A 27,471-nucleotide genomic window follows, 5' to 3' on the forward strand; every position below is an offset into this window, starting at 1 on the left:
TTAACCCCCAGAGCAGGTGCCACGTTTCAGCACCTGCAACAGGTTCACACAATTGTTAGCACTCGCATTTGAATGCAAATAGGATGTTTGCTTGGAAACAAGTGCGGTTTTTTTCAGCAACAGGCTCCAAAGAAAGCCCAGCTGCACAAATCAGGATCTCAGCTTCCACTGGTTTGATGAGGCACGAGCACTTCCTCGGATGTCCCAGTACCATCAGCAGGAATGTTCAGAATTGCTCTGAACTGATGGATCACACAAGGGGAAGTCCCTAAGCATGCCGGCTGTTTGACAGCACGAGAAAAATTACTTCACCAAACCACAAAACAGGGATAAATAGGATTTCTAGTGGATCTGAGACTCTGCCTGGTGGGAGGGAGTCCCTCTCCTCCTGCACAGCCCCAGAGCATCCCACTGCTGCTCCAGTGAGCAGAGATTTATCTGACACACACAGGTGCCAGCCAGAGAGAAAAGGCTGCACAGCCCAAAGCTGGCATCACAGCATTCCCTGCCTCCAGCCCTGGGGAGGGCACACAGCTCATGAGCAGCTCCAGGGTTTGCATTTCACCCCACACTTCAGAATTCCAGGCAGAAGCATTGATCTGGAAGCTGAACTCCAAAGATGTGTGTGCAGTGGAAGTGAGGAGCAAACACAGATGGGGAATGGCTGCATGCACACAGCTCAACCACAGACCTTGCTCTCATTTACTCTGCCATTTTCGGTTCATCTGTGGCATGCAGCTTGCTCTTATTTAAACAGGACACTGCCGCTGACTCTTGCCATAAAATTTGGGTTGTATGAACAGTTTCCTCCCAGCCCACTCACACCCACACTGGTTTTCACCAATGGATCTCAGAACACTTCATTGCAGAGGGGGAGGAAGGATGACCTGGCCCATCAGGTACTGCCAAAACCATGTCAGAACTGTGTCCTGCAGGTACCACTGCCAACTCCAACAAAGACATCAGCCCCCTGAGTGGGATGCTCGTGGCACCACCGGCAGCAGAAGCTGGATCAGCTCAAAGGAATGTCCTCCTTGCTACTTCTGTTGGGACATTGTTTAAAAAAGAAACCTACCCACACACAAATTCATTATAATCACACACATGTTCTTTTTCTGGTTCGTAAAAAAAGCCCATCTGCAACGAGGCCACCCACAAACTGAAATAAGAGTGATTTGTCTAGCAGGGCTTCCTGGTGGAATGCACAACAAGAAAGACACAGCCTCTGTGCTAAAAATAAGTGTATATATCCACCGTGCTTCTAGTTCTGACTTTAAGCTTTAACTACAAGGTGCTCCCTGAATAGAGTTATTGTGTCTATTATTTATCAGGCAACATATTGCTCTTTACTTTGGTAATTACAAACACTTTTTTTACAACACTCAAATAATTGTTTCCACAAAAATAACCTCACTTGAAAGGAGTAATAAGCACAAAATGATGTTTCATTAAGACCATCAACGATTTTTTATTAGCGGTTCCATCAGATTTAAATGGCATCTTTAGTCTGTGCATGTGCATATGTATAATCTGTGTCAGATTTGTCAGCTTTTGATGGATGTTTTCACTCTCACTGCTATTATTACTCTTATACAGTAATAGTGGCAACAGGGACCTAGTTTATTAAACCTTATGTTGCATCTGCCACAATGCCCTGGGGCTGGAGTGCAGTCATCTATTCCAAGCACTATTCCTTGCAATTACACTTGATTGTTAACTGTGTATGCTCAGGACCACTTACATTTGAGTGCTGCAGTCCTGAGATTTCCTTCTGATGGGCCACACTCGAGCTCCTGGACAGTTAATGGGATTATCCAGACCATTAGAACTGAATCACAAAGTGAAAACACATTAGTATAGCTAATAGTGGACTAAAATACCAGTGGTAGCAGACAGCAGTATGGCTTTGGGATCTTTTGGGGGTGAGTTTTAGAGGCAGCAGATTTAAGAATGGAGTTGGCACTGAGGATTTGGTGTGCCAACATCCTCCCAGTGTGGCTGTGGCAGTGGCTGAAGCACTCAGGCTGCACACACTGCAGCATCCCTCCCACAGCCAGCATCCTCCTCCATCCTACATCCTACAGAAAAGCCTCCTGAGGCACAGCCTGAGGCTTCCAGTAACACACCACGACCAGGCTGGTGGGCTCAGCCTGGAAAGGAGGGAAAGGATCACCTCAGTCATTGCCCCCAGGTGACAGAGCACCCAGAGCATGCCACTGCAGAAGGAATGCAGTGATCCTTTGGCTGCTGCATCACTGTTTGAGCACAGACACCATAAAGCCAACCTCTTCCAGGAGAAAATTACCTCCAGCATCCTCAGGGAGCACAACACGAGTCTGCCAAGTACAGCACAAGGCAGGGAGTGAAAGCTGCACACTGAGGGATCCTACGAGGAATGAGGTGAGTCAAGAGCAGCCAGTGCTCCACAGAGCAGGTGACTTCAACCATCAGAGCACGGGGAATGAGCAGGAAAGGAGCACCAAGTGCTCCACAGAGCAGGTGACTTCAACCATCAGAGCACGGGGAATGAGCAGGAAAGGAGCACAGTCCAGCCAAGTGTCTGAATGGGGGATAGGAGCTGCTTTGACACGAGGTGCTCACACATCACCAGATCCAGCAGCTCAGCCTGAAAGGTGGGAATGAGAGAGAGCTTTGTGTGAACACCTTTCCCTGCAGGGCTGGGAGCAAGTTACACTCATCTGCAGCAAAGTTCCTGCAAGCTGAACAGCCAGAAGAGCAAAGAGTGGAACTTCATGTCAATATTTGCTGTCATGTCACCAGAAAGGCCTTCAGCACGAGCCAGGTGAGGCCAGACCTCAGGTACAGCAAAGAAATGGGATCAGGAGAGATGTGAAAACATCTCTGTGACATTATTTTGTCAAGTTCTGCTTAAGGGTTGATGGATTGATGCACTTCTACCATCAAACAACATAAATCTTGGAAGCTTTGAGATCAAGCCATCATTCATCAGTTAAAAAATTTCAAATCAATGACTGAGAGATTAATTAATACAGAAGTTGTCGAGATGTCTTTGTGTAATTACTGTTCTGCAACAATTAGGAAGTTTACATTATTTGCTCAGAGACAGACAATTGCTAAGCCTGGTATTAGTAATAAATCAAGTTCTGTTTTTAATAAATTTTTAAACTTGAATACAGACACTTGCATGATGTACTTATTGACATTTTTCTGCATATACTTGTCTTAAACATGAGATTTTGTACACTGAACACAAAGCTTGAGTTATTTCATATTCAGAAAAATAAAAAGTGTACTTTGTAGCAGTATCAGAAGGATCACAGTGGCCTCCTAAAATAGAATAATTAAATAATTAAAGTCATACAGGCAGACAAGCAAAGATGGTCTAAAAAATATCAAGAGACTGAACGCATAAATCACGATTACAACCCATATAATCTTTGACCTACACACAAGCTGCAAGGTTCAAAGGTGGCACTGCATTATGTATTTATTGCCTGCCCAAGCCATTATTCACCAGCCTTCATTTTAAGGGGTAGGTATGATGGGAGTCCATGGCAGGGGAGAATACATCATAAAACCTCCCCTATAAAGGATGGCTAATTTATCTTGTGCTTCCTCCTCCTCAATTCATGGCGTGGCAGCTCCCTACCAAATGTCCCTTGGACAGCAGGACCAGCTTGTCCAGTGCTCCCATCAGCACCTGCTTGGTGCCAACACCCCCAAAGCACAGCCAGGCTTTTGGCCACCAGCTCTGCACTGCCTTGCTCCCTCTCCCCTGTGTGTTCTGGCAGCTCCCAGGGACTCCAGCAAGGTGGAAATTTCCCATGGGTTGATAGGGAATCCAAGGGCAGTGCAGTGATTTTTAACAGCCCCGTGATGGTTTTGCCAAAAAAAAAAAACAAAAAATGGATCCTACCCACTCCTTTGCCAATATTCAGATCTTTTCAGCAATTCAAGGAAACCATGTACCAGATATCTTAATGCAAAATGGTCACAAAGAAACTGAAAAATATTGCAGCTTATGTGAGAATGTGCATTCAGCTTGTTCTGTATTCAGCTCCAACAGAGGAAGCAATTTCTGTAAAACCCAGTTTTGCTGCCTGGTTTCTGGCACCGTTATCTAAACAAGCCCTCAGGCAGTTATTTGTAGTATTTACATTTTTTACCAACTTATCACGAGAAAATCCAATTGTTCCTAATGACAGTCACACTGTGTCTCTCCCATCCTCATATCCAGGAAAGTGTTTATTATCCATTTGTAGTAATTAAGGCACTGATGGTCTATGGATCCATAAAGCCAACGTCATTAGGCAAACAAAGGCACTTTTTCCACCCCCAACTTCTTGCTGCAAAAATATTTAAAAACAAAAGCTTGTTTATTACACATAGCACCATTTAGACCACTATTGGCTAATCTCAAGCATTCTTAGGACTGGGGGAAAAAACAAAAGATCTGTAACATAATTATTTTTCCAGCATTTGCTAAAGAGTGAAGAAAGAAAATTATTATCTAGCCAAAAGCAGAGAGGTGGTGTTTGACAGTGACTGTCTTTCCATATTTGATCTTTTCTTGTAAAATGGTTAAGCAAACTCCTTAGCAAGTTAGAGTAAGGCAGAAAAGCAGGATGGGAATTAAGTGCCTGCATGAAACAAACTTCATTAAATCCACCACAGCCAGGGAGACCAAAGCCAGCATCCAGCATCGCTGTGCCTGAACTGCCAAGCCCTTAAACCCCCAGAAGCAGGACACACATCTCTGCCACAACACAACTTCCAGCCCTTCAGAGGACTACCAGGATCCATCACAGGGTCCTCAGGGAGGCCAGGTGAAATCCCAGAGTTGGTGAAGTCCACAGGAACACTCACATTAAACTCTGGACTTATTCTCCATTCTCTGTAGCAGCACTGCTCAGCACCTCAGCGCTGCATACAAAACATGAATTTCATTTCAGTACTTCTTACTCCAGTGGAGAACCACAGCCCACCAGCAACCTCCAGAAGAAACAGCTCTTCATTTCTGGAAATGCTATCCTGCTCCACATCACATCTTGTTCTATTTCCTCTCTTGGCAGTGCTGCAGTTATCCACTGCAGCACATGTTAAATTAGGACTGGAACACTTCACAAGTATTTTCTTCCCCCAGCCACACAGTGAAACAAATTCTGTTCCTCTGCAGACCCCTCCTGTAAGTGCACATACACTTACACTTCCAAACACAACAGCCACAGTATTTTCTTTCCTTGCAGAGCTGAAGGAAGTGGGAGTTCACATCTTCTCATGGCATAAAGTTTAAATGAAGTGTTTGAAAAAAGGTGTTTCGTTGGAACTGTACAGTTTCTGTAAAGGTGATCAAATCGCAGCAAGTTTGGGTTTCAGTGTAAGATGTAAAAATTGGACTGCATTTTCTCAAGTCTGCAAATCTTCTTGGCAGATTTGAGCTTTAGCTCAAACAGATCTGGCCTGATTTATATTTTGTTTGAAATTATGCCCAAAACTATGATTAAGTAAGTTTTCCACCAAGCCCCTCAATTCAGCTCGATGGAGTGGTCTCATTTTTCCTGGGAGATAGGAGTTCTCTCTCCAAAAGGAGGCAGATGTGCAGAAAACTTCTCCACAGAATGTCAAGATGACCAAAAAGAAGAGGTTCCAAAGACAATGATGTACAACACAGCACTCAGCTTTGCATTTCTCATGATTTATACCCCAGCTGAGGAGCAGCTCACGCTGCATCCGCTGGATTTGAGCAGAGCACAGAGGGACAAAGAGGTGCTGGGGAAAGCAGTTCCACAGCAACATTCCTGGTTTATTTCCCCCTTTGATATCTGAGGGAGCCACGCTTAGAAAACCAGATGCTTTTTTTGGAAATAGTCAATGCAGCAGTGGAGGGAGCTCTGACTGAGCCAGAAGGGTCTGCTGGGCAGGGCTTTACCCTTCCACAGAGGTGGGCTTGGACCTTGAAAACACCTCCCAAGCCCTCAGTGCCACAGTTAATCCAGTGTCCAGCTGAGGAGTGCAAAGTCTGGGAGCCTCCAGGCTAAGAGGTGGTGGAGGAGCCAACAGCTCCTGAGCAGATTTTACCTCAGCAGCTTTTTAAAAACCTTTTGTTATCCCCACCTGCAGCCGAAGGAATGCAGTACCAGAGGGCACCCTGAGAAATAAAAATGGCATTCTGCATGGCATTTCATGTTAGATTCTGCTTTCATGTTACATTTTAGCATGCAAATTACAGGTAACCACTTGTAAAAACCTTCCATATATCCCAACAGACTTAAAGACTAACCAGAAAACTTCAGGGGTGATCACATACAAAACTTAGCTTTTAGGACCCACTCTAATGATCATTAAAAAAACTTCTTTAGGATGACTAGGCCTAACCATTTAGGACTTACTATTTCTTCATTGCACTGCTTTATAATGTACTGCCAAAAGTCATAGTTCACATTGAATTTTTTAAAAATCAGATCTGTTTAGCACTTTAATGTCATAATGCACGTTACACAGCAGAAGCTGAATTGCTAATTATCAATTTATGTGAAATTTTATTTCCATGAAAAAGGTCATTTGCATATATATTAAAAACAGTTTGTGTTTAAAACTGCAGGGAAAGTTACGTAGTAATGTTCTGTAACAAAGTTGAATTTTGTATTATCAGTACATGAGGGAAAAAGAACTGAGTTTCTGCAATACCTAAAGTAACAAGTTATTCAATCCTGACTGAAAATACAATTAGTAAGTGGTATTTCATCTTGACATTTTCAAGCATTGTAGTGCATTAAGAGTCTTAGGAATAGAGTCACTTCTACATAAAGTTTGTGTTCATCTCACCACAATATAAAGGCTAAATCTGGAGGGGGTGCACACTGGGAACTAAGCTTCCAATTAAGTAATTTTCTGGATAGGAAGGTGAGTCAGGACTATGAGCACCTCTAACTGCATGTCAGCTTCAATACTAGCAGGAATCACAATCCCAGACAAGAATTTCTGCAATCCTTAATCACAAAATTTGGTCCCTCAGAACCTCATCATCTCCACAGGTGAGCCAAGCTTTCAGTACCAAACTGAATTCATGTCAGAATCGATGTTACAAGGATGTGGAGATACAGCCAGTGCAGCAATGAGTATTCACTCTCAACTGCTGTGTGCTTCCTTAAGAACAGCCCGTGGTTCATGTGGAGAAGAGTCAAAATAGTCCCAATATCCCACTGGAGGTGCACCTCCTCCAGCCTCCAGCAAGCCATTCAGGGAAAAATCAGTGTTATTTCTACCTGCTCCGTTCCTCAGTGGGGACAGTCCCATTTGGAAGGGCCTCAGAAGTTCACATTCATGTTCAGAGTGTGAACCTTTGTCCAGCCTGGGCTGGGGCACTGACCCAGTAATGTAAACTTCCTAATTGCTGCTCACAGGACCTGAAACAGGAGCTCCCCACATCACATCCCTTCTCCCTTTGCCAACAGGCAGGTGAGCTCTATTTGCTTTTTTCAACTTTCCTTCACTTCAATATATTCATCCTGATCAAGTCACATCCTTTTAAATAGGAAAAGGAACATTCTTATTCTTAAACCAGAGTTCAAAATCCCACCTGCTTTGCCTCAGATGCTCAGCGTGGCATTGCCAGTAACAGCACGTAGGAGCATAACCACTCCAATTATTTGCTATAAAGGTGCCACACTATAGATCCCAGGAGGGTTGGAATTGCTGAATGCTACTCTCTCCACAAGGAAGGAAATTCTACTGTGGTGCTTATGTGAAAATTCACGAAGTTCCTGCCCTCAAGGGAATAGTTTCCTCCTGTGATAATGCTAAACATAAAACACATTGAATTTTAGGGCTGGTGAAAATAAAATTGGTGTGAATAAATTATTATTTATATGAAAATGCACAGTCAGGACAACGACTACATATGTAAGGCCATAAAATTTAAGTATCTCACTTTGTTGTTTTAGCATACTGGGGAAAGCTATTGTCCATCTGTGGCCACACATTTATCCTCATTGTCTCTCAGGCTCACTGCCTGAGCAGTGCATTCCATTATTTAATGGCAAATGAGGTAAAACTACTTTAGGAGTAAGCTGTGAGTTGTTGGATGAGCAGTGAGTAGACCCACACTCAGCTCATGGGGATATTGTGTTTTTCCCCTTTGCATTTGAACACTGCATTTCCCAGTCATCACTTGTACTATTACCAAGAATTGAAAACAAAAGGAAGAGGCTCCACCAGAAAACTGCTTTAGCTTAATTTTCTGTCATTGCTCCTCTTCTTCCTCACAGTCTCTGCTTCAGATGAAAAGTCTTCAGAAGTAGAGGTCGTGACAGAGATGATACTCATGGAGAAGGCAATGCCTTTATAAACATGCAATGACACAGGCTGTTGCATCAACGTGCCACAAAGGCTTAATGTTGTTTTTAATAAAGGTTTCTTGTATTTTCTAGGAAAGCATTATCAATCTAAAATCTAGAGGTAGAAAAAACTTGTGTGGCTTAACTCAGAGTCACAACTGAAATATATAAACCTTTCTTTGAATTCAGAGTCACTACTAGGAAAACACACTTCCCACAGAAGTTTCTGGAAGGATTAAGATCACCCTGACAGCTGCATGGGTAGAGGTAAAACGATTCTGACAAGTTTCTTTGCTGGAACTTGATTCAGCAAAGCATCTCAGCAGATGCTCCTGAGCTTTGCTGAAGCAGAGCCCAGAAGTGACACCCCTGTGACAGCTTCCCTGTGACTGCCTGGTGCCAGCCCTGTGTGGGGACCCTCCCAGCCTGGTGGAGGGGACATCTGGCTGGGGGTGCCCCTGTGGTGCTGGGGGACTCTGTCCCTGCACAGGGCAGCAGCTGTGCTTGGCACCAACCCTGGGTTTCAACCACGCCATGAACCCACCTGGTGCTCCTGCTGAACAAGGGGGATGGAGCTGCTGCCCAAACCCCACCCAACAGCTGCTCAGAACCAGGCAGATCCCATTTCTTCCTCGCTGGCACTTCAGTGGCACCATCCCTGACCTGCTGCCCCACTGCATGCTGACAGAACTGGATATTTTGACAACATTTTGACTGGATATTTTCACTGAGCAGTGCAGTGGCTGCAAGTTCCTCGTAACCTCCACTGTGTTGTCTACTGCAAGGACATGCTCAAAAGAGTTCATCTGGGGGAACAGCTCACAAGAATTCGTGGTGTGCCACACAGCTCAGATGAATCAGGCCCAGCATCTGAATTTTTCATTTCAAAAATCCCCTACTGAGACAAACACTGCCCGTGAACTCTGGGCTGCTCAAGCACGCAGAAAAATTCAAACTTTCCCTGTCTCTCACGTTAGTCTAGATAGATTTGGTGTTTGTAGGTCACAGAAACTCTCAGTCTGCTTCCTAAAGAGGAAAAAAACAGGGCTGTTGGAAAACCTGCTTTACACTCCTCAAAGCAAGACTTAAAAAACCTCTGTCTATTGATCAAGTAGTTAACTATCAAATAACACATTGTACAGTCTAGAGGGGTGATATATAAAGAGATCTAAAGAGACTGTAAGAGGAAATGATACAGTGACCTATTGCCAAACACGGGCAAGCCAACACCTTTAATTCTTGTTTAAAGCCTTGGCTCAGTGGGCTCCTGACCCAGCCCTTGCTGAGTGCCTGAAGTCCTGGGCACAGGCTGGAGCCTCATTCCCAGCCCCTATCCCTTAATACCCGTCTGGATGCAGCCCTCTCTTTGTGCTACCATTTTAATTAAATACTAAAAAATAATAGTTCACTGAATGCAAGATTTACTGTTAGGCATAAAAATAAAATGACAATAAAGTCATACACATAAATTAAGCAAGAAGCCCTCTAATCTGGTCTGTACCACTGCTGTATTTTCTCTCATGTCTCTGTCTCATTCCTCACCTTCTTTGAAGTACAATAAGTTACCATTATTGGTAAATATTTATATTCAGTTCTGCAGTGTCAAGATACTGACAGTTAAGATAAGTCGTCCAAAAAACGTTCCCATCTTCCCAAGACAAGACAAATATTTATCATATATGTCTTTTTGAAAGCTTATGCCTTTTTGGGAACGAGTTTCAGGATTATCTTTATTCTTGTCTCAGCAACTTTAAGCTGAGGAAACTAGAACAAATTAGGACTCTGTAACCACATACACACTAGTTAAAATCAATAGCTTTAATTTTCACATTTAAACCTACAATTTTCATCTGACAGGCTCAGCAGGTTTTAATGCACACAACAATTTACTTTTACTGTTTTAATTGTTTTTAGTCAATCACTTTTATTGCTTCTCTGCATCTGACTAAACAAATTAATAGAGCTATGTTCATAAATGATTACCTTGTGAAATGGCTTAATAGATACATTTGCCAGGTTCACCTTCTATTACTGCCAACATTAGTAATATTTATACCAAAATATACATTCATCCAGGTTTTATAATTAAGAGAGCAACAGAAGAAAAAAAAATCTATTTCCTGAGCACCACAGTACCAAATTTCATATTTCTAAATCTTTCCTCATGCCAAAAGAAAACCACCAAGCCCTTCCTGCATAGCTGGCTGGAAAAGCCCTTTGTGGATCACAAAGAATCTTGTCCTGCCATGGACTTGATCTTCTGGGAGAGGAAAACACAGAGAATATACAATGCACTGGGCAGGATGGCGCTTTTGAATGGCATAAATGCCTGGATCAAATTCCTGTTTTGTCCCTTGGCCAGGGGCAGTGGGGCTCCAGCAAAGGCTCTGCTGCTTGGCCAGGCACAGGAATATTAACTCAGACACACGACCCAGCAGAGGTGTGCACAGCCCAGCCTGGAATATTTACTAACTCACTAATCAAATCCATGATCTATTGCCCCAGTATCAAGGAATTCTACCTTTGTGCATGCTGTAAGAGTCGTTTTTCACTGACTGTGAGCTACAAGAGCCTTCACCCAGAAGGCTCAAAACCCTGGACTCTGGATCGTCTACATAAATTCCAATTTTATTTTATCTAATGAGACAAAACACCATAAATCCAAAAGTTAAAGTCCAAGGGCCCACCAGATTCAGCCTAATTCAATGTTTGGCTCTCCAGACACACTCCCCTAGCAGATAATTAGTGCTTCACCTACAGCTAACATGCCAATTCTTCTACACATGTTTTATCAGCACTCTTGTGGGAACCTGTGGATTTTGGGAGAGCCTGCCCACCCCTCTCGAGGCTTCTGAAGCACCTTGCCCTGTGAGTGAGTAACTACCCCATCAAGGCTCTCCTTGCACCTTCACAGAGCTCGTTCTCCTCCCCAAGCGTCCAGCAGAGAACCAAACCAGCTGCTGCTTTTGTGCAAGGGCTGAAAAGGATCCCACGATGGTCAGAACTGCTGACATCAAACCAGTTTTTCAGTTGATTTTCAATTGATATTGAACAACTACCCAGTTTTACAGATGATATTCCTACATAACATCCCTCACATTTGATTTAAGCCTCCGCTGAACACGTGCCCTCAGAAGCTGCCTGGGTCTTAAGCTGTAGGAAACTGATAAAGTGCAGAGTGTGGTAGAAGGGCTTTCCACTGTTCTTTTAGAAACCTGCACAAATCTCATTTGAAAGAGCCCTGGTCGCTGGCTGAGGCTGCTAGGTGCTTCATGAATATAAACTGAATATATGAATTGTATTGCTCCTTAAGCCTACACTCAGCTGTAACAAGAAAAATCATGAAACACTTGTATGATAAAAAAATATATATAAACTGCAAAGAACAAATCTGTTTATTTCCTGAGGTTTGTGGAAAGTTATAATTGGGATTTGTTTTAGTATTTCCGTATTTCTTGAGTCAGTTCCCTAGTCTGGATACACATCATCTTTATTTTAGGTTGCCTGGTATTAAACAGACACTTGATCCCCCAGCAGTTTTCACAAACCCACGCCTTGCTCCCCTCCCTGCAGTGAGGTAACACAGCTGCTCCATAATCCTGTCTTTTTATCATCAGGCAGGACAGCACTCTCCAAAATGCCAAACTGAGCACAACCACCTTGCTGGGATGACATATCCCAGAGCATCTCCATTGTTCAGGACTCTCCAGCAAAGAGCTAAGGCTGAAAAAAGGCTAAATCAACAAATCTTCTGTCCCAGAGTACCCAGGCTGCTGCTGCTGAGGACAGAGAGCAGCAGAAAGAACAGATAAAGCCAGAGGTGGAACAGCCTCTCCACCCACAGACAAATATTTCCATTTCCATCAAAGCCAGCCCTCTCCCCCCACTGTGTTAGAGCAGGGAGAAGTGATTCACAGAACCACAGCCACAACAAAGCCTGGGCACATCTGTGTTCCCAGGGAAATCAGGATCCCAGCCCTGTGCCCTGAGCGGCAGCTCAGCTCATTTCTCAGCTTGCCTTGAAATGGTAACAAGCTCCAAGAAACCACTTGTGTTTGTGCAGATCCACCCTGTGGGATGGGGGCCACAGAACCCTCTGCAGAGCAACTGCAGCCGTGTCCAAGGGTGACCCTGAATTTCTTTGTGCAAGACACACACGTAGTGCTGCTCTGAGTCATGAGAGGGTTTCACACAGCCCCGCCACAGCAGATTTCATATTGCTGTCAGCTAATGACATCATTTCCTAAACTCTGCTAAAGAATTTGTTATAGAGTGGGATTTCAAGGGCCAGATTCCAAATGCAGGCAGGGTACCCTTGCTGCCCTCATGGATTGCAGCAGACACCCCGACAGAGCTGATCACAGCAGTTGGAAGCTTCCAGGCACCACGTTTTGCTGTTTCCCTCCACACACACCAAAGCTTGTTGCTCTTTAATAACTTCTGGGCAAAGTCCTTTACAAATAAGTTCTGTTGAAATGCTCTTCAAGCTCGCCTGTTCTGCCACAACACCTGAAGACCCTAATGAAGCTCAGGCCTCATTGCATTAACCACAGCGTGCAGCAAAAGCATGTAGGTGCCACTCAATACAGCCCAAAGAAATACAACAAGCAGCAAGTGGGCAAATAAGATAAATTAGTTCACCTTAAGTCACATAAAATCTGCCTCAGAACCAAGAAGGACACTGTCTTATTGTCAAGACCATCATTTCTCGCTCTTAAAATTAGGAAAAAAAGCACAAGGCATCAGCCTGCAGCATTATCAACAAGAATAATTGGGTTTTTTTCGGGGGGGGGAGCTGCACTAAGGAACAACCTGGCCCATGTGGTCATGTTGGAGACAGAAATCAACACTTAAACTTGCTGAAGTGTGTGAGGAGTTCACTGCCTGGCAAGACCTTTCCTCCCATCTCACGTGCCTCAAATGGAGGAGAACTCGATACCATGTGCCATGACCCCCCACACCCTCACTGTGCTTTTCAGAGGTGGTACAGGGTGTCTCCCCAGCACATCCATTCATGCATTGGCAGTGCACTCTGTTCTGCCCCTCACTGAACTCGTGCACATCACACAGCTCACTTTACAGCCACCAGAAGAGATGAAAGAATCACGCCCAGGCTGTAAATCATATCAGCCCATTGCAATTAAACACGCTGAAATTCTAAATCCAAAAAAAGGCAGACTTGGTGGTGATACAATTGCCAACTACATCTCCCAAACACTCTGTTACTGCCCTTCAAACGTGCTTCCCATTTACAAGCTCACAGGAGCAACTTTACTGCCAATTCCTCCACTGATGGCACATTTTATTGACAAAATGCAGCTGAGCCACCTAAAGCAATTTCAGCTACAGAATAACCTTTCACACAAGAAGTTAACCAGCTCCTCCATCCATTTGCAGTAGATTTAGATTAGCAAACCCCACACAGACACACTCAGATCCTTTGAACAGGCAGCTGATGGCTAAGGACAGGGTAATGTTAAACAGTATTTCGTGCTTTGAGCTCTGGGAAGCAAAGCCTTCTGTACTCAGAAGTAAAAGATCTGCCACAGAATGTTTCCCTCTACCTTTTCTCACCCACCTCCAGTTTCTCCTTTTCTCTGTTTTACCTTTCTCCTGCATTATCATTTTCTTGTTACACTTCTACAAAGATCGTCTTAGCTTAAACTTAAACAGTGGTGATTTTTTTTTTTTTAAAAAAAAGCTGTCCAGTCTTCCCACAAGCTTAAAACACACCAGATGTGCACAAGCCTGTCCAGAGTGCAACCACTGGCTCTGGGGTGGTGCTCTTAACAACCAGCCAGTCAAAGGGAGGCTGAGCAGCCACAACTGACGAGTTCCACATCACATAAATACTTTCAAAGCATCAGACTCCAACATAAAATTACGCCTCTCTTTCAAATGCAGTTGTGTAAAACATTCACTCTCTATGACTTACAGAAGAAATCACAAGTCTTGAAATGTGCCAAGATTTGGAACTCCAGTTAAAGAAACTTTCAAGGAAGAGAAAGTTTTAAAAGCCACTTTTATTGTCAGGCTTAATTCTGCATTCCTGTCAAGCCTGTCTGCAAGTGGCTTTGCCTGATCAAAGAGCTCAGGGCTGACCCCTCCGAGCTGGTCCATGGATCACCCCCAGTGTTCACCCAGCACAGCTGCTCTGAACATCTGCCCTGCCCTCCTCAGCTCAGCCTGGGCTAAAGAACTCCGGGGGGGGGACTGGGAAAGGGGAGAGCCCCTCCTGACCCACACAAAGCACAGCCACCCCACAGCCTGGTGGAAGGAGGGCAATTTGCTGACATCTCTGCCCCAGTGCAGGATTCTCTCCAGGCAGAGATTCCTGCAGCAGAAGTGCAGCTGAGCTGCGTTTGGAGCTGAGCTGCAGCTTTCCAGAGGAACATCAGACACACACAAGTGCAAATTCCTTCCCCACGGCCACAGGCAGGGCCGTGCACTGCCAGATCCCAGTGTTCACACCCAGCACAGCAGAGCCAACACTGCAGCTCCCAGGCTGCCACACTGCAGGCAGAGATGCAGCTGAAATTAAGATTTATCCCCTTGCTACACAGGGAAGCTATTTGAGCCATGGGAGACTGTCTGACTTTGCTCAGACTTTTTAATTAGCCCCATGAAAAGGAATTCAGCACTCCCACCTAGGAGCCTTTTACAGCTCGCAGAGCAAATCCAGTTTGTCTCCAGGTGCACACACACAAGATGAAGCTGCTCCAGTCCCAGATGAGCTTTTTCCATAGTTCAGGTGGAAAGTGCAAACCTGGTCACTTACTCCTGCGGAGTGGGAACTGACCAGAGTCAAAGTAACATTAAAAAGAAACTCAGAATCAATACCTCACTTGACACAGCCAGAAATGCACACAGAATCGCTCCTGGAATAAATTGAGGAGTGCAGCAGTCACTGACCAGGGGCTGATTTATGGGGACTCCCCAGCAACAGAGCATCCAAAGGCAAGATCCTGGGTGTGGAAAGCGCCTGAGAGAGGCCCCTGTGGCAGGGACTGTCACTCCTTGCTGAGATTCCCAGGGAGATAAGTGACGCCAAGTGCAGGCAGGAGCGTCTGTCTCCCACATGAACAGTCATTCAGCGGATGGAGAACAAAGCATCTCCTTAACATCTTTCCAAATCAGGACAGGAGAAAAGCAAAAAAACTTTTGCACCTCCCATCGCTCAGGCTGCTGCTCCTGGAGCATCTCCCTGCTCGTTTTCTCTCAGTGTGATGTTTGTCTGTTCTAAAGCTCCATCTCCTGGAGCCACGGAATTAACACAGGAACGGCTCAGCTCCCAACGAAGCCAGGGTGGGAGTTTGAGAAGTTTGCAAAGCTGCGAATTTTAAAGGGGCTGGATTTAAAATTATAAAGGAGTCCCTGGTTTTTGTAATGTGGAAGGTGCCTGACCTTCCTGGGTTGGTTTTTGGGACAGGAATCTGTGATAGCGCTGTTGTGGCAGCTGCTGTGATGTCCCAACACATCCCACGTTCCCGAGGCGGCCTCTGCCGGCCGCGCGTCCCCTCCTTGTCCCTGTCCCTGTCCCTGTCCCTGTCCCTGTCCCTGTCCCTGTCCCTGTCCCTGTCCCCGGCCCTTCCTGCCCTTGGCACACGAAATGTTGTATCCAACAGAGCCCTGAGCTCTGGCAGCAGCAGGACACGTCCATCACCAGGGAATGCTGCACTCCATCACTGGGAATGCCCTGCTCCATCACCAGGGAATGCTGCACTCCATCACCGGGAATGCCCTGCTACATCACCAGGGAATGCTGCTCTCCATCAGCAGGGAATGCTGCTCTCCATCACTGGGAATGCCGCTCTCCATCACTGGGGAATGCTGCTCTCCATCAGCAGGGAATGCCCTGCTCCATCACCGAGAATGCCCTGCTCCATCACTGGGGAATGCTGCTCTCCATTACCAGGAATGCTGCTCTCCATCACCAGGAATGCTGCTCTCCATCACTGGGAATGCCACTCTCTATCAGCAGGGAATGCCCTGCTCCATCACTGGGAATGCTGCTCTCCATCACCGGGAATGCTGCTCTCTGCTCTCCATCACCGGGAATGCCCTGCTCCATCACTGGGGAATGCTGCTCTCCATCACCGGGAATGCTGCTCTCCATCACCAGGGAATGCCCTGCTCCATCACCGGGAATGCTGCTCTGCATCAGCAGGGAATGCTGCTCTCCATCACCGGGAATGCCCTGCTCCATCACCAGGAATGCCCTGCTCCATCACCGGGAATGCTGCTCTCTGCTCTCCATCACCCTGCTCCCGCAGCGTCTCGAGTTTCCCCTCGCACTCTGCCCGGTGTCTGGAGCAGCTCCACAGCTCGAGTTTCCCGTCATGGGAACGAGCTTGCACAGGAGTTTTCTCACCTATCCAAGGAATTCTCATCCTCCCTTTGCTCATGGACGTGCTGAGCTGTGTGACCTCCCCGGCAGGGCAGGCCAGGCTGTGCTGGGCTCGCTGTCCCCTCCGTGTTATCCCAGCACATCCATCGTGCTGCTGGCCCACACAGCTCTGCCTCCTCTTCAACCCTTTTTACACCCCGTATTTTGCTTCCCACAGCATTATGGAACTAGTTCAAGAAGTCCTTGAGGCGAATGAGGATGAAAAGTTGATTAACAAGAGTTTACAAGTTACACAGCATGGGCCTCCCATTGGTAATGGAGGGATGCCAGCAGCAATCTGTAACTCTTGTCTCACTGAAAAACACCACCTAAGACAGACAGAGGTGCAAATAACCATTAAACCCTTCCTAGAACTGCTCTGTATGCATGAAAAATGTCAAAGGAGTGCAGAAGGGTGTTCTGTACAGTTGCAGTCAATAGAAGGCATCCATTCTAGGAAAAAATACATTTACTTTTATTAAATCACTGCAGTGGCATTTAACTATTGCAACAGAAAACTCACAGAAGTAAGATTCTATCAGGCTGTTGCTCGGGTTTTTTTTTTTCCCTCACATACAATTAACAAAGAAGCTAAAAATAAAAGCTTGATCCTTTTGTACCAGGCCCAGGATAGTCATGATGCAGCTTCTCAGTGAACTGCAAAGGACAGCACACCCACGAAACAACTCACGGCTGAAGCAGATTATTTTAGCCCATTTCCTGCATCCCCAGGCCAGGCATCAACAGAAACACAATCCCAATTTACTCTTCCAGCTACGAGTATTTCCTGCTGAAATGTTTAAAAACAATACTTGGTGCTGCAGAGGTGCCCCAGCCTTGGAAACATCCAGAGCACAATTTTTCTATTAAAAAAAAGTTCATTTTGTGGGAGTCCACAGTAGATCCAAAAGGATTTTCCAAAGAAATCCCAGTCAGTCCTGGAGCTGGTCAGGAATGCAAAGAGCAGCAATAATCCCATCCCAAAGCTTTGTGCTGCCTCAGGCAGCTGCAGGCAAGGACAGCCCCAGAGGTCCATGGGCTTTGCTGTGCAGAGCTCCATTTGGGACACACGAGGATTCCAGGCAAAAGGATTCCAGGATTTATTTGTCCCACAGCAAACCTCTCCCAGTGGGAGCAATGCCCTTGCACCGTCTCTCGGCAGAAGTTGCTGCTCATAAATTAACCCTGAAATCCAGCAACTTCTGCTCCATTCACTCAACTCAAAGACTTTTTTGGAACATTTTAAGTCCAAATCCTGTCTCTACAACCCCAAATCCATGCTGTATTAGAAAGCTCTCCCTAGAGCAAGCTTTCAAGTACTCCCTGAGGTTTAAAAATCAAGGCTGACAGAGAACCTTGGATACCATAAGGAAATAATTTTTAAACTTTTTTTTTTTTTTTTTTTTTTAAGTATCAAGAGCAGAATTAAGTGCTGACTTCGACCTTGTACTCTGAAGAATAAACTCCATTTCACTTCCTATTCTGGTCCCGTGTAATTTTTTATAGGAAACCCACCCACAAAGGCTATCAAGCACATGCTGGTGGTCTTGAGGGGTTAAAGCTCACGTTTCCTTCAAGCAGAAGACTCCATTTGGCTGTATGCAAACACGGCATCAGAGTCACAGGATGGTTTGGCTTGGGGAGGATCCTAAAGCCCATCCCACCCCTGCCATGGCAGGGACACCTCCCAATGTCCCAGGCTGCTCCAAGCCCCACCCAACCTGGCCCCGGACACTTCCAGGGATCCAGGGCAGCCTCAGCACCGTCACTCAGGACTTTCTTCCCCATATCCAATCTAAACCCACTCTCAGTTTGAAGCCATGTGCTCTGGGGTGTGTAATTAGGGAATTTAAAGCAGATTTTGTTAAATGTAGGGTGCACATTTAGGATTAAGATCTTTGCTGTGAGGTTGAAGCATTATTTCAGTTTTTATTAGCCTTTAAAATAAGTTGCAGATACAGAAATGGATCCATACCTCAAAATCCCTCTGCAGGTCTCTGCAGGAGAGGCACTAACACTGCTCAAACAAACATCTGGAAAGGTCACAGGTGCTTAAAGAACAAGTTTATTGACAATATCGTCACAAATAAACAATCTAAAGAAAATTTCAGAAGTCTCTAAACTTAGAAATTTTAAAATTTTCTCATTGGCAAAATATTAAAAAAAAAAAAAAGAAGAAGTGTAAGATGTCACTATATTCTTAAACTTTCCTAATTTCAATATATTGGTTCAGTCCTTTAATTTGATAACACACATCCAACCCTTCAGCACAATGAAAATGAGTCAAAGGACAATTTTCCTTCTGCAAGGGGATCTCAATCAAGATTATTTTTTTTTTTTGCAAGCGTCTCCCTGAATCCTGTCTGCTCACAACTTGATAGGTAACATCACCAAGAAATACTTTATAAATAGTCCAACTGAGCCAAATTAATTCTGGCATTAACCAAAACCTAAATTTCCCCCAAACGATACAAAGCAGACCATGTAGTACAAGAAACTATCAGCATGCATTTTAGAGGTCATTTTTGTACGTCAGGTACATGAACTTAAAACCAAAGAGGGACAAGTGTGATAAAAATGTACTCAGATATTTCATAACATTAATATTTATTGCTTTATATGAATACTGTATTGAAAGCCCAAGCATTCAGTTTACACACAGAAATTATACAATTATATACCGTTTCACAATGGCAGTGAGCACTCATTACAATCTACAAAAAATCTACTTTACAGAAATTTAAAAATTCTAAATATCAAAAAGGTACAGTTGAAGAAACAGGTATAAATTTGGCAGCCAGTAATTGTGACTGGGAGGTTGCAGCTTGCATGTCTTTAAATATGGGAACTGGAAAATATCGAGTTTAAAGCAGTAGTTTGTGCTTTGAGCTGGTTTGAAAAAAATGTAACACTGGCTGTCAAAGTAGCATGTTCAAAAATATTTAGTTCACTTCCAAAATGTTATACAAATCGTGGTGACTCCTCTGCACCCCTAACCCTTGTAGCTCAGGAACATGACCAGGGTCACGTCTCCGTCCTTCCCATCCAGTGGTGTGATCAGCCCGATGCCACCTGCAAACCTTGGAGGAACTCTGAGACTTCTCTGCAATATTCACAAGCTCCAAGAAGCACTCAAAAAGGCAAATACCTGCTCATTTCTTCCAAGGTGTTTTATTTTCAAACATTTCTTCTACAAAAGTTTAAGCTAATGTTTTGATTACAACGTTCTCAACATAAAGCACATTTTCTCATAAATAAATGAACTCCTTTCACTCAGGCACCTCAGAAGTATACAAAAATGTTGTCATTGGAACAGTTCTCTTGGAATGTGTTTACTCTGGTGTTTTCAACAATGTTAGTATTTTCAGGGTTTCATATGGGCCAGATTTCATGTGTTTTGTTTTTCCAGAGGCAAAGCAAAGTGCCTTGAGAGGTGAACTCAGTCTTTTCCTATAGAAAAAGTATTTGCTGTATTTATCTTATATAGAAACAGAAAAATATACCCTTTCCCCCTTAGAACAGCGAGGGTACACGGAGGTGTGCATGCTGTGTGGAGATGTGTGTGTGAAATGGAACACATTTGAAACACACAACGGAAGGTTTCTTGGTGTGTATTCAAACAAAAATCCGGAAACCAGCCTGAAACCCCGAATTTCACATGTCAAATGTTGAAACTGTAACCAAAATATGAAGTAACTGCTAGAGCTGTCAGAAAAAGACAAGACAAAAAGCTTTCTTGCTTACATACAACTAGGTGTGGTGATCTCCAAAAAAGTTGTCAAAATTATAATTACCTTCCAGTTTAAAAACTTTTATTCTAAATAAAAAAAACTATACACAAACCACTGATTTGACCAAACGAAAGTTCAGCGGTAAGCAGGACCTGAAGGAGCTGGTATTCACAGTTCTTATCATGTACAACTCTTTCAAGGTTCAATCCATGGAGAAGTTTATTTTACAACCTGCTTCTTTTTGTAAAACTAAAGGTCCACTTTATTACATAAAATTATTTATACAGTGTAAAACCGGAGCCTTATGGAAAATACTGCCTCTAAGTTTATTTAAATTAGTCTTGCTCCATAGGTTCATCTGCAGCTTCTGTGGCTTCATCGCTGTTTTCCATCGGGGTCTCTGAGGAGCTTTCTGGAGTTTCACTAGCATAGGACCCCAGCTCCTCTGTGTCACTGCACTCAGCTCCACTGGTGGCAGATGCACTGATGTCACTGTCAGCCGAGTGTAAATCCTTCTCTGCCCGTGGCTGCTCAGACTCCTCCATCTGATTGTTCTCCTCAGAGCTCTCTTCAGCCACACTCGAGGAGTCACTGTCTTTGTCTTGATCTTTTCTGTCCGGACCAAGGTTTCTGGGAGACATGAAGGGCTCTAGGAACAAAGAAAGTACAGTATTACCACGGGATTTTCCAACATACCCTCATCATGCTACTTTCCTCTCCAAGCTATGCTGAGCAGAACTTCCAAAGCACAGCCAAGGACAGGAAAAACAAACAAACCCCAATTTTATTAGCAGATGTAAAGAATCAGAGCCATCTCTGTCAGGATATCCAAACTATCCCAACATACAATTTTAAAAAAGTTATTTTATTTAACAGGTAGCTTCACTTAGTTAAGTTTCACTGGATAAAGACAAAGTTTAAGAAGGAAATTTTTATGGCTTCCCCACATCCTCCACTTGCTTTCAGAAGCAGTTTCCTGGAAATTATGAAGCCATGGCTATTTCAGGTGTACAGCCATCATGATCTACAGGAACACTTACAAATACATGAGCCACGAAAAATAATTCAAAGGAAATTTGAAGAATATGTAAAAAATAGATTAGTCTCTTCACTACAGTTACTTTTCTTTTTTAACTTAGGTACAGAGCCTGCCCTACAGTGAGATAATTTTTACTGTTCTAATAGGATATGGAGATATTGTTGCTCAGTCTCCTCAGTGAAAGAACATAGATTTATATCTGTATTTAAATAAATTCCATAATTAATAAAGACAAACAGAGCTATGACCCATCCCCGTTCTGGAGAAAGGATGAGAACACCTGATGATAGCCTAACACAGGGATTCTTGAATTCTTGGTGCACCCTGATCTAATTCATGGACTCAGAAGATTTTAAGTACCCTTGTGTAAGTTTCAAATTGAGCGCAGGACCAAGGAAAAAGAAATAACAGAATTGCTAAATTATGTAAAATTGAAGCACAAACAAGCAGCTCTTCTTTAAGCACAACTGGGGACCTTCAGCAATCCCACAACACTGGCCTCCAGCAAAGAAAATCCCAACTCCTTGGAAGTAAAAGAAGACAGTGAAATCTGGAATACCTTCCTCCTCTTCCTCCGTACAGTGCTGTCTGGCAGAGGAAGCATCTTTTTCTTTATCCTGAGATGTAGAGGATGCTTCTGTCTCTTCCCCCATGCCTGAAGAGACTTCACTGGAGGCAGTTTGGTTTGGTGCATCTCTGGCTTCCCCTTCCTTGTCAAATTTAAGTCTTTTTACCTCACGTCCTTCTGCTTCTGCAGGATCATCCTCAGAGTGCTTATTTTTCACTGGGCTGCTCTGAGCACCTTCTGATTCAGATGCTGGTGATTCACTACAAGCAACAAAAGCAGATGTAGCTTTTATTGAAGACAAACATTCTGTATCTTGTCACACTTTAAGAAAAAAGTAGCAACCCCTTTGATTTAAACACATTAAGTGGTAACAACAGAATTTGCTCCACTTACTACATAACAAAAGCTCAAAGTCATCACTCCTGATTTAAGATTCTATTATGCATCCCTTAGAGGGTCAGTCTTTTTTAAACTATTTTTAAAACATAAATAAAAAGCCTGAGCTTCAAATACACTCCTCCTGACAAACCTGTGTTTCTTCTCCTCTGTTTGCTGCAAGCTGGGCTCTTTATGCTCTGAGCTGTCTGGCAAACCGTTGGTTGTCATGGGAGCTGACAACGAAACCTTCGTCCGACTCACGGGTCTGGGGGTCCCAGGGCCATTTACATTCGATCTTAAAAAATAATAAACAAAAGTTATTCCAGCCTTTCAGCTAAGTCATTTGTTCCTACTTTGCAGAAAGTAGTTATACCCTTCCTTTAAAAGATCAACAAAACTAAACAAATAGATGAGGGGCTTTGCTGTTTTATATTGAATAAAACGTTCCTTGCCTGCAACGTGCAGATTTGATAAAATAAATTTAAATAACAAAAAAAAATTCTCAACAATGAGGTTAGATGAAAATACAGAGTACGTGGCATACATGCTCATGCCTCCTCTATCCCATTCCCCATTATCCCATGTCACAACTCATTTTTAAGGGTGCTTATTCCCAGAACTTCACTGCTTTGATCCAGTAAAAGTTAACCCCTGGAGCTAAACTCACCTGTCAGAGTACCCTGGTGAATTCCCGGGGAACATAACACCATTCATCCGATTTAAACTACTGGAATTATTTTTCCTAACAAACAGAACAACAAAATGTTATGAATAAAGGAACTTTAAATCACTTCAAGCTTGTTTGCACAGAATTTCCCAATCCCAAACTTACAAAGCCCCCACTGTCAGTCCCCAAGGGCTTTTTATTTATTCCCAAATTATTACACTTGCAGGCACCGTCCCTGCTGCTGACTGAACTACTGATAACAAAACCTGAACTCTGCATGTCTGGCTTTTAGATACAACTACTGACAGCAAAAGAGAGACCTCAGACACACACATGCATCCTCCCTGTTACTACAAGCTTGAAGTTTCATGGGAAAGAGGATTATACTCACTCTGAGGATGGATATACACAGCTGACAACCATGACATTCTGTAATATACAAAAAACAAACACATCAGGAGTTCAGAAACAGAAGCTTCAGCTCTTGACAACATCCCAGAACTTTTAAGAGTTACAGATATTGGTTCTATCCGTTAAAATACTTCTGCTCCCTCTTACAAGATCAGGCCACAATTACACTAAAATTCAGGATTTTATTAAGTTTGTTACTGTCCTAACAAGACCAGCACATTAAGCCTCAGGCCTGAGTGTCTGTAATTTCTAACTGAGGGTTCTCTGGAGAATAAAGTTTTCAGAAATACTGAAGCATCCTATTGTGGAACCACATTCTCAAAGTCTCTTCCTGGCTTCTGAAGGATCCCACGTTCTGATCCAAGTTATAAACTGCCAGTTAAGACACCTGTGTGCTCTTCTGAAGGCACATTCTGCTACACCACAGGATTTAAATACTGGAACAAACAACACTGGAGGGAAGGGGCCTCCCTTCTTCTTCACCTCTGGATCAACTCTGAAACCAAATGTGGGAAGAAATTCCTGATCAAAAGATTCAGGGTGTTTCATCTGATCATTTCTAACTAGGACTCCATTCAAAAACTGCCACCCTCCAAAACCTACAGGTGGAGTACTACACAGTGATTGGGAAACACAGCAGTTGCAGCTCTGAGATTAATTTCTGTCTGCAGTTATTTTAAAACTGCTTTTTGCTGCTGAAAGCTATGAAACAAACTCAGACATTTAAGAGCAGCCATTAGCTGTACCTTGGCTCTGAGCCCCAAGGAAAGCAGCAGACCTTTGGGAGCAATTGGGAAGTTTTTAATTGGTGGCTGTGACTGTGGATCTGTGTTCTCTCTCAGAAAAATACTTACCTTTTCCACACCTCTTAGAAATTTGTCTGTTCCTGTGTAATTCCTCCTAGGATCTGTCAGCAACTCACAGAGTCGCTGGATAGTGAAGGGGATGCTGCAATGAAATAGATTTGTAACAATTTAATTTTATTTTAATACGTACAACTGTTAGGAAGCAACAACATTATCGCTTTCTTGCCCTTACTGAGAAGGTGGAACAAAACCAGTACTGGAATTTGTTACCATGAGCAGTACTGGGTGACCCCAAAAGGCTTTCTTTCCCCCTACCTTATACAAAGCTGTTTCCTTTGCTCACCACCACAAAAACCAAGTTGAATCCTAAACGCATCATCCCACAACTCACAGGATTTATTTAAACAATGAGAAGGAAATCAGATCTTCAACAGTAAACTTTCTGACTGTACTATTCCAATACACAGAACAGAAATTGTAAAGGATTCAAAACAAATTTGAGTCATACACACTAGAGCTAAAAAAAGTCTCAACTTGTAGTTTATTTCAAGTTTTACAAAGCACAGTTACAGAAGAAGCAGTAAGTGTTGGAATTAGTAGAACCATTATACTTCAGCTGTTACAAATAATCCACAACTTTTTTTTTTTTGCTACAACTGGACAATGTACTCATCTATCAAGGGACAGATCAGGAAAAATAAGTAATAATAATAATAGTAAGTGATGTATAAGCCCATAGGAACCACATAAACACATTTTTGGTTTTGACAATTCTGCACTCAGTTTCATCCTTGGTGAAATGAGAAACTGACCTTTCAGACAAGGAACACTTTACAAACAATTCCCAGTTACCTGAGGTGTCACACACTTTCAATCCAAGTTCAGTGTCACATTTTAACAAACTTCTGTCAAAAATATTTCCATAAAATTATGAAGTACCATGCATTTTATAGTTAACTATTGGAAGTTGAAGCCATAAACATTTAAGAAGTTATCTAAGATGATTATCTGATAGAATATAATATTTATGAAGCATTTTGTGGTTTGGAATACAACTGACACCAAATCCAGAGCAGCATCAATCCAGACTGACATGCATGTGTGTGTGTACCCCTATACTGTAAATTTTTGTAAATTCTGAGTTTATTAATTTCTGAGGAAGTCAGTACATGGTATCTCCAGCCTGTGTCATGAGCTAACTCAGCCTGGATCTCCAGCTTTGCTCATTAGCTAAAAAGCCACATTAGAGACGCCCAGATCTCCACCGGCTCAGTGCAAAGAGGTCAGCACAGCTCCAATTCATCATCCCACATGACACTTCACTTTAACTAAAAGCCAGTAGTACTCAGAGAGTGACTAATATCAACAATTTAATTATGTTCTCCAGAACTGCCTGTACATCATGTTACTGAGGAAGTCCTAATCCTTAACAAACCAGAAAAACCACAGGAACAAGTGTTCCTTCTGATTCAGTTTATTACATGAAGGCTCTTAAGCTTGACAATAGTTCTGGCATTATTAATTTCCCTTCCCTTGCTCTTCATTGGTCAACCAGCAATTTTTGACACCCAAATTCTTCATGAAATCATCAAGTTTAGAAGAGACCTTTAAGATCAAGTCCATACTCACAATATTCAGCTTCTGCACAGTGCCTTCTTTTAACAAAATTCCCAACTTTTAAGTCACAAAGAATTTACTTGATCTGTTAATCTTTCCATATAGATAAAACATTATGTTGATATTACTATTTCTTGTGATGGTTATTTTGGTTTTGGGTTGGAAATTCCTAATTAAAGAGATTTTGCTATTTTTTAATAGAATAGACAGTCCATTCAAAAATCCATTTATTCAACAGAAACAAAAACATACACATTTTTAAATTATTCTCCATCAGCCAGATCTGTAAGACATCCTGGGGAATCAGTACCTGGCTAATTTGGGTTTAGCTGTACTTTTAACTGGTCCCCTGGAATGCTGTGACATGAAGTGTTTTGGAACATCAGTGCAGTGCTAATTCCCCAAGTACAACAGAAAATTCAAGAAATGTGCAGCTTGCAACTAACTCCAGAAGGAAAAGCTGTGTTCCTATTTTACTCTCAGCTATAACAAGTTAAAAAGAAAAAGGCAAAAGCCAACTAATTTCCCTCCAAATTCTTCCCAGCAAAGTGAACTTCGTGCATCGAGCAGCAGATGGCACCCGGTGTCACACAATCACCCCTCTGCATGGAACTCCTTCAACACTTACAAATGCTTTTAGTTGACAAAACCCAAAGTTAACTTCACCTCAGGAACTCTTTCTGGTGAAAAAACGATTCTTTTTAAATAGTTCAACAAGGTGATTTTAAAACAGAAGCAATTTAAATTGTTGTAAATCTATAAAGGGACACCAATGTAAAGTTTGTGAGCAGTACAAGAACTGATTGTAAATACTCAGAAATTTAATTAGCTCAGCACATGAGCTGCATGAATAGTCCTGATCTGCCTACTTAAGGTAACCACTTAAAATTCTATACCAACACACTCAAAACTGCACTTCCCGCACTACAGTCCAGAGTGAATTACAAACAAAAAATTCATTTGGATGGGACTGAAGAGGGATCTGAGAAAATTATTTATAACAGCTATATTAATTTGTAGCCAAAAAATCCCCCAAAAACGGAATTTGGATTATAATCTATTTTATTCATGCTGTAAAAACTTCTCTGTCATCAGAGATCCCAAATAACTTGGAACTTCCTTGTTTCACTAACAAAGGATAAAAAAATGGCAGAAGCTCCTACTCCAAAGCAATTTTAAGAGAATCTGGCTCTGCAGACCTGTGCAGACATCATGTCAAATAAGATACAGCCAGGTTAAAAGAGCCAGTTTATGCTTTCTTTAAAAGGCACTTCTGCTAGAAACACCCCAAAACAGGGGTCATTCTTAATGTGTTACTTCTTTGACTCAAATGAAGTTTTTACAAATTTGCTACTTTGAATGAACTCTTTCCCTCTCTCTCTTAAACAAACGCTAATAAAAATGTCCCAATAATAAAGTCACATCAAGTAGGTTCCTTGTCTGCCCTGGTACCCTGAAATGACATCCACAGCTCTAAAGAAGCCTGGATATACAAATAACAAAACCCAAAACCTGCTGCTGCTACTTTTTGGACAGATCTCCACACAATT

At 43.0% G+C, this 27,471-nt stretch overlaps 1 protein-coding gene across 2 annotated transcripts in view; it reads right to left on the minus strand.

Annotated features, from left to right (window-relative positions):
* Window positions 1-18,753: 18,753 nt before the first annotated feature.
* Window positions 18,754-27,471, minus strand: part of PPP4R2 (protein phosphatase 4 regulatory subunit 2) — a 28,187-nt gene continuing 19,469 nt past the window's right edge. For both annotated transcript variants that reach the window (XM_053953490.1, XM_053953491.1), the window contains 6 exons: window positions 24,353-24,446; window positions 23,479-23,516; window positions 23,088-23,162; window positions 22,572-22,715; window positions 22,034-22,302; window positions 18,754-21,084 (listed from right to left, as the gene is read on the minus strand). In XM_053953490.1, the coding sequence (XP_053809465.1) occupies window positions 20,771-21,084; window positions 22,034-22,302; window positions 22,572-22,715; window positions 23,088-23,162; window positions 23,479-23,516; window positions 24,353-24,446 (934 nt within the window). In that variant the 3' untranslated portion in view covers window positions 18,754-20,770. The remainder of the gene's footprint in view (window positions 21,085-22,033; window positions 22,303-22,571; window positions 22,716-23,087; window positions 23,163-23,478; window positions 23,517-24,352; window positions 24,447-27,471) is intronic.

Source organism: Vidua chalybeata, chromosome 12, assembly GCF_026979565.1.
Source record: "Vidua chalybeata isolate OUT-0048 chromosome 12, bVidCha1 merged haplotype, whole genome shotgun sequence".
Lineage (NCBI taxonomy): Eukaryota > Metazoa > Chordata > Aves > Passeriformes > Viduidae > Vidua > Vidua chalybeata.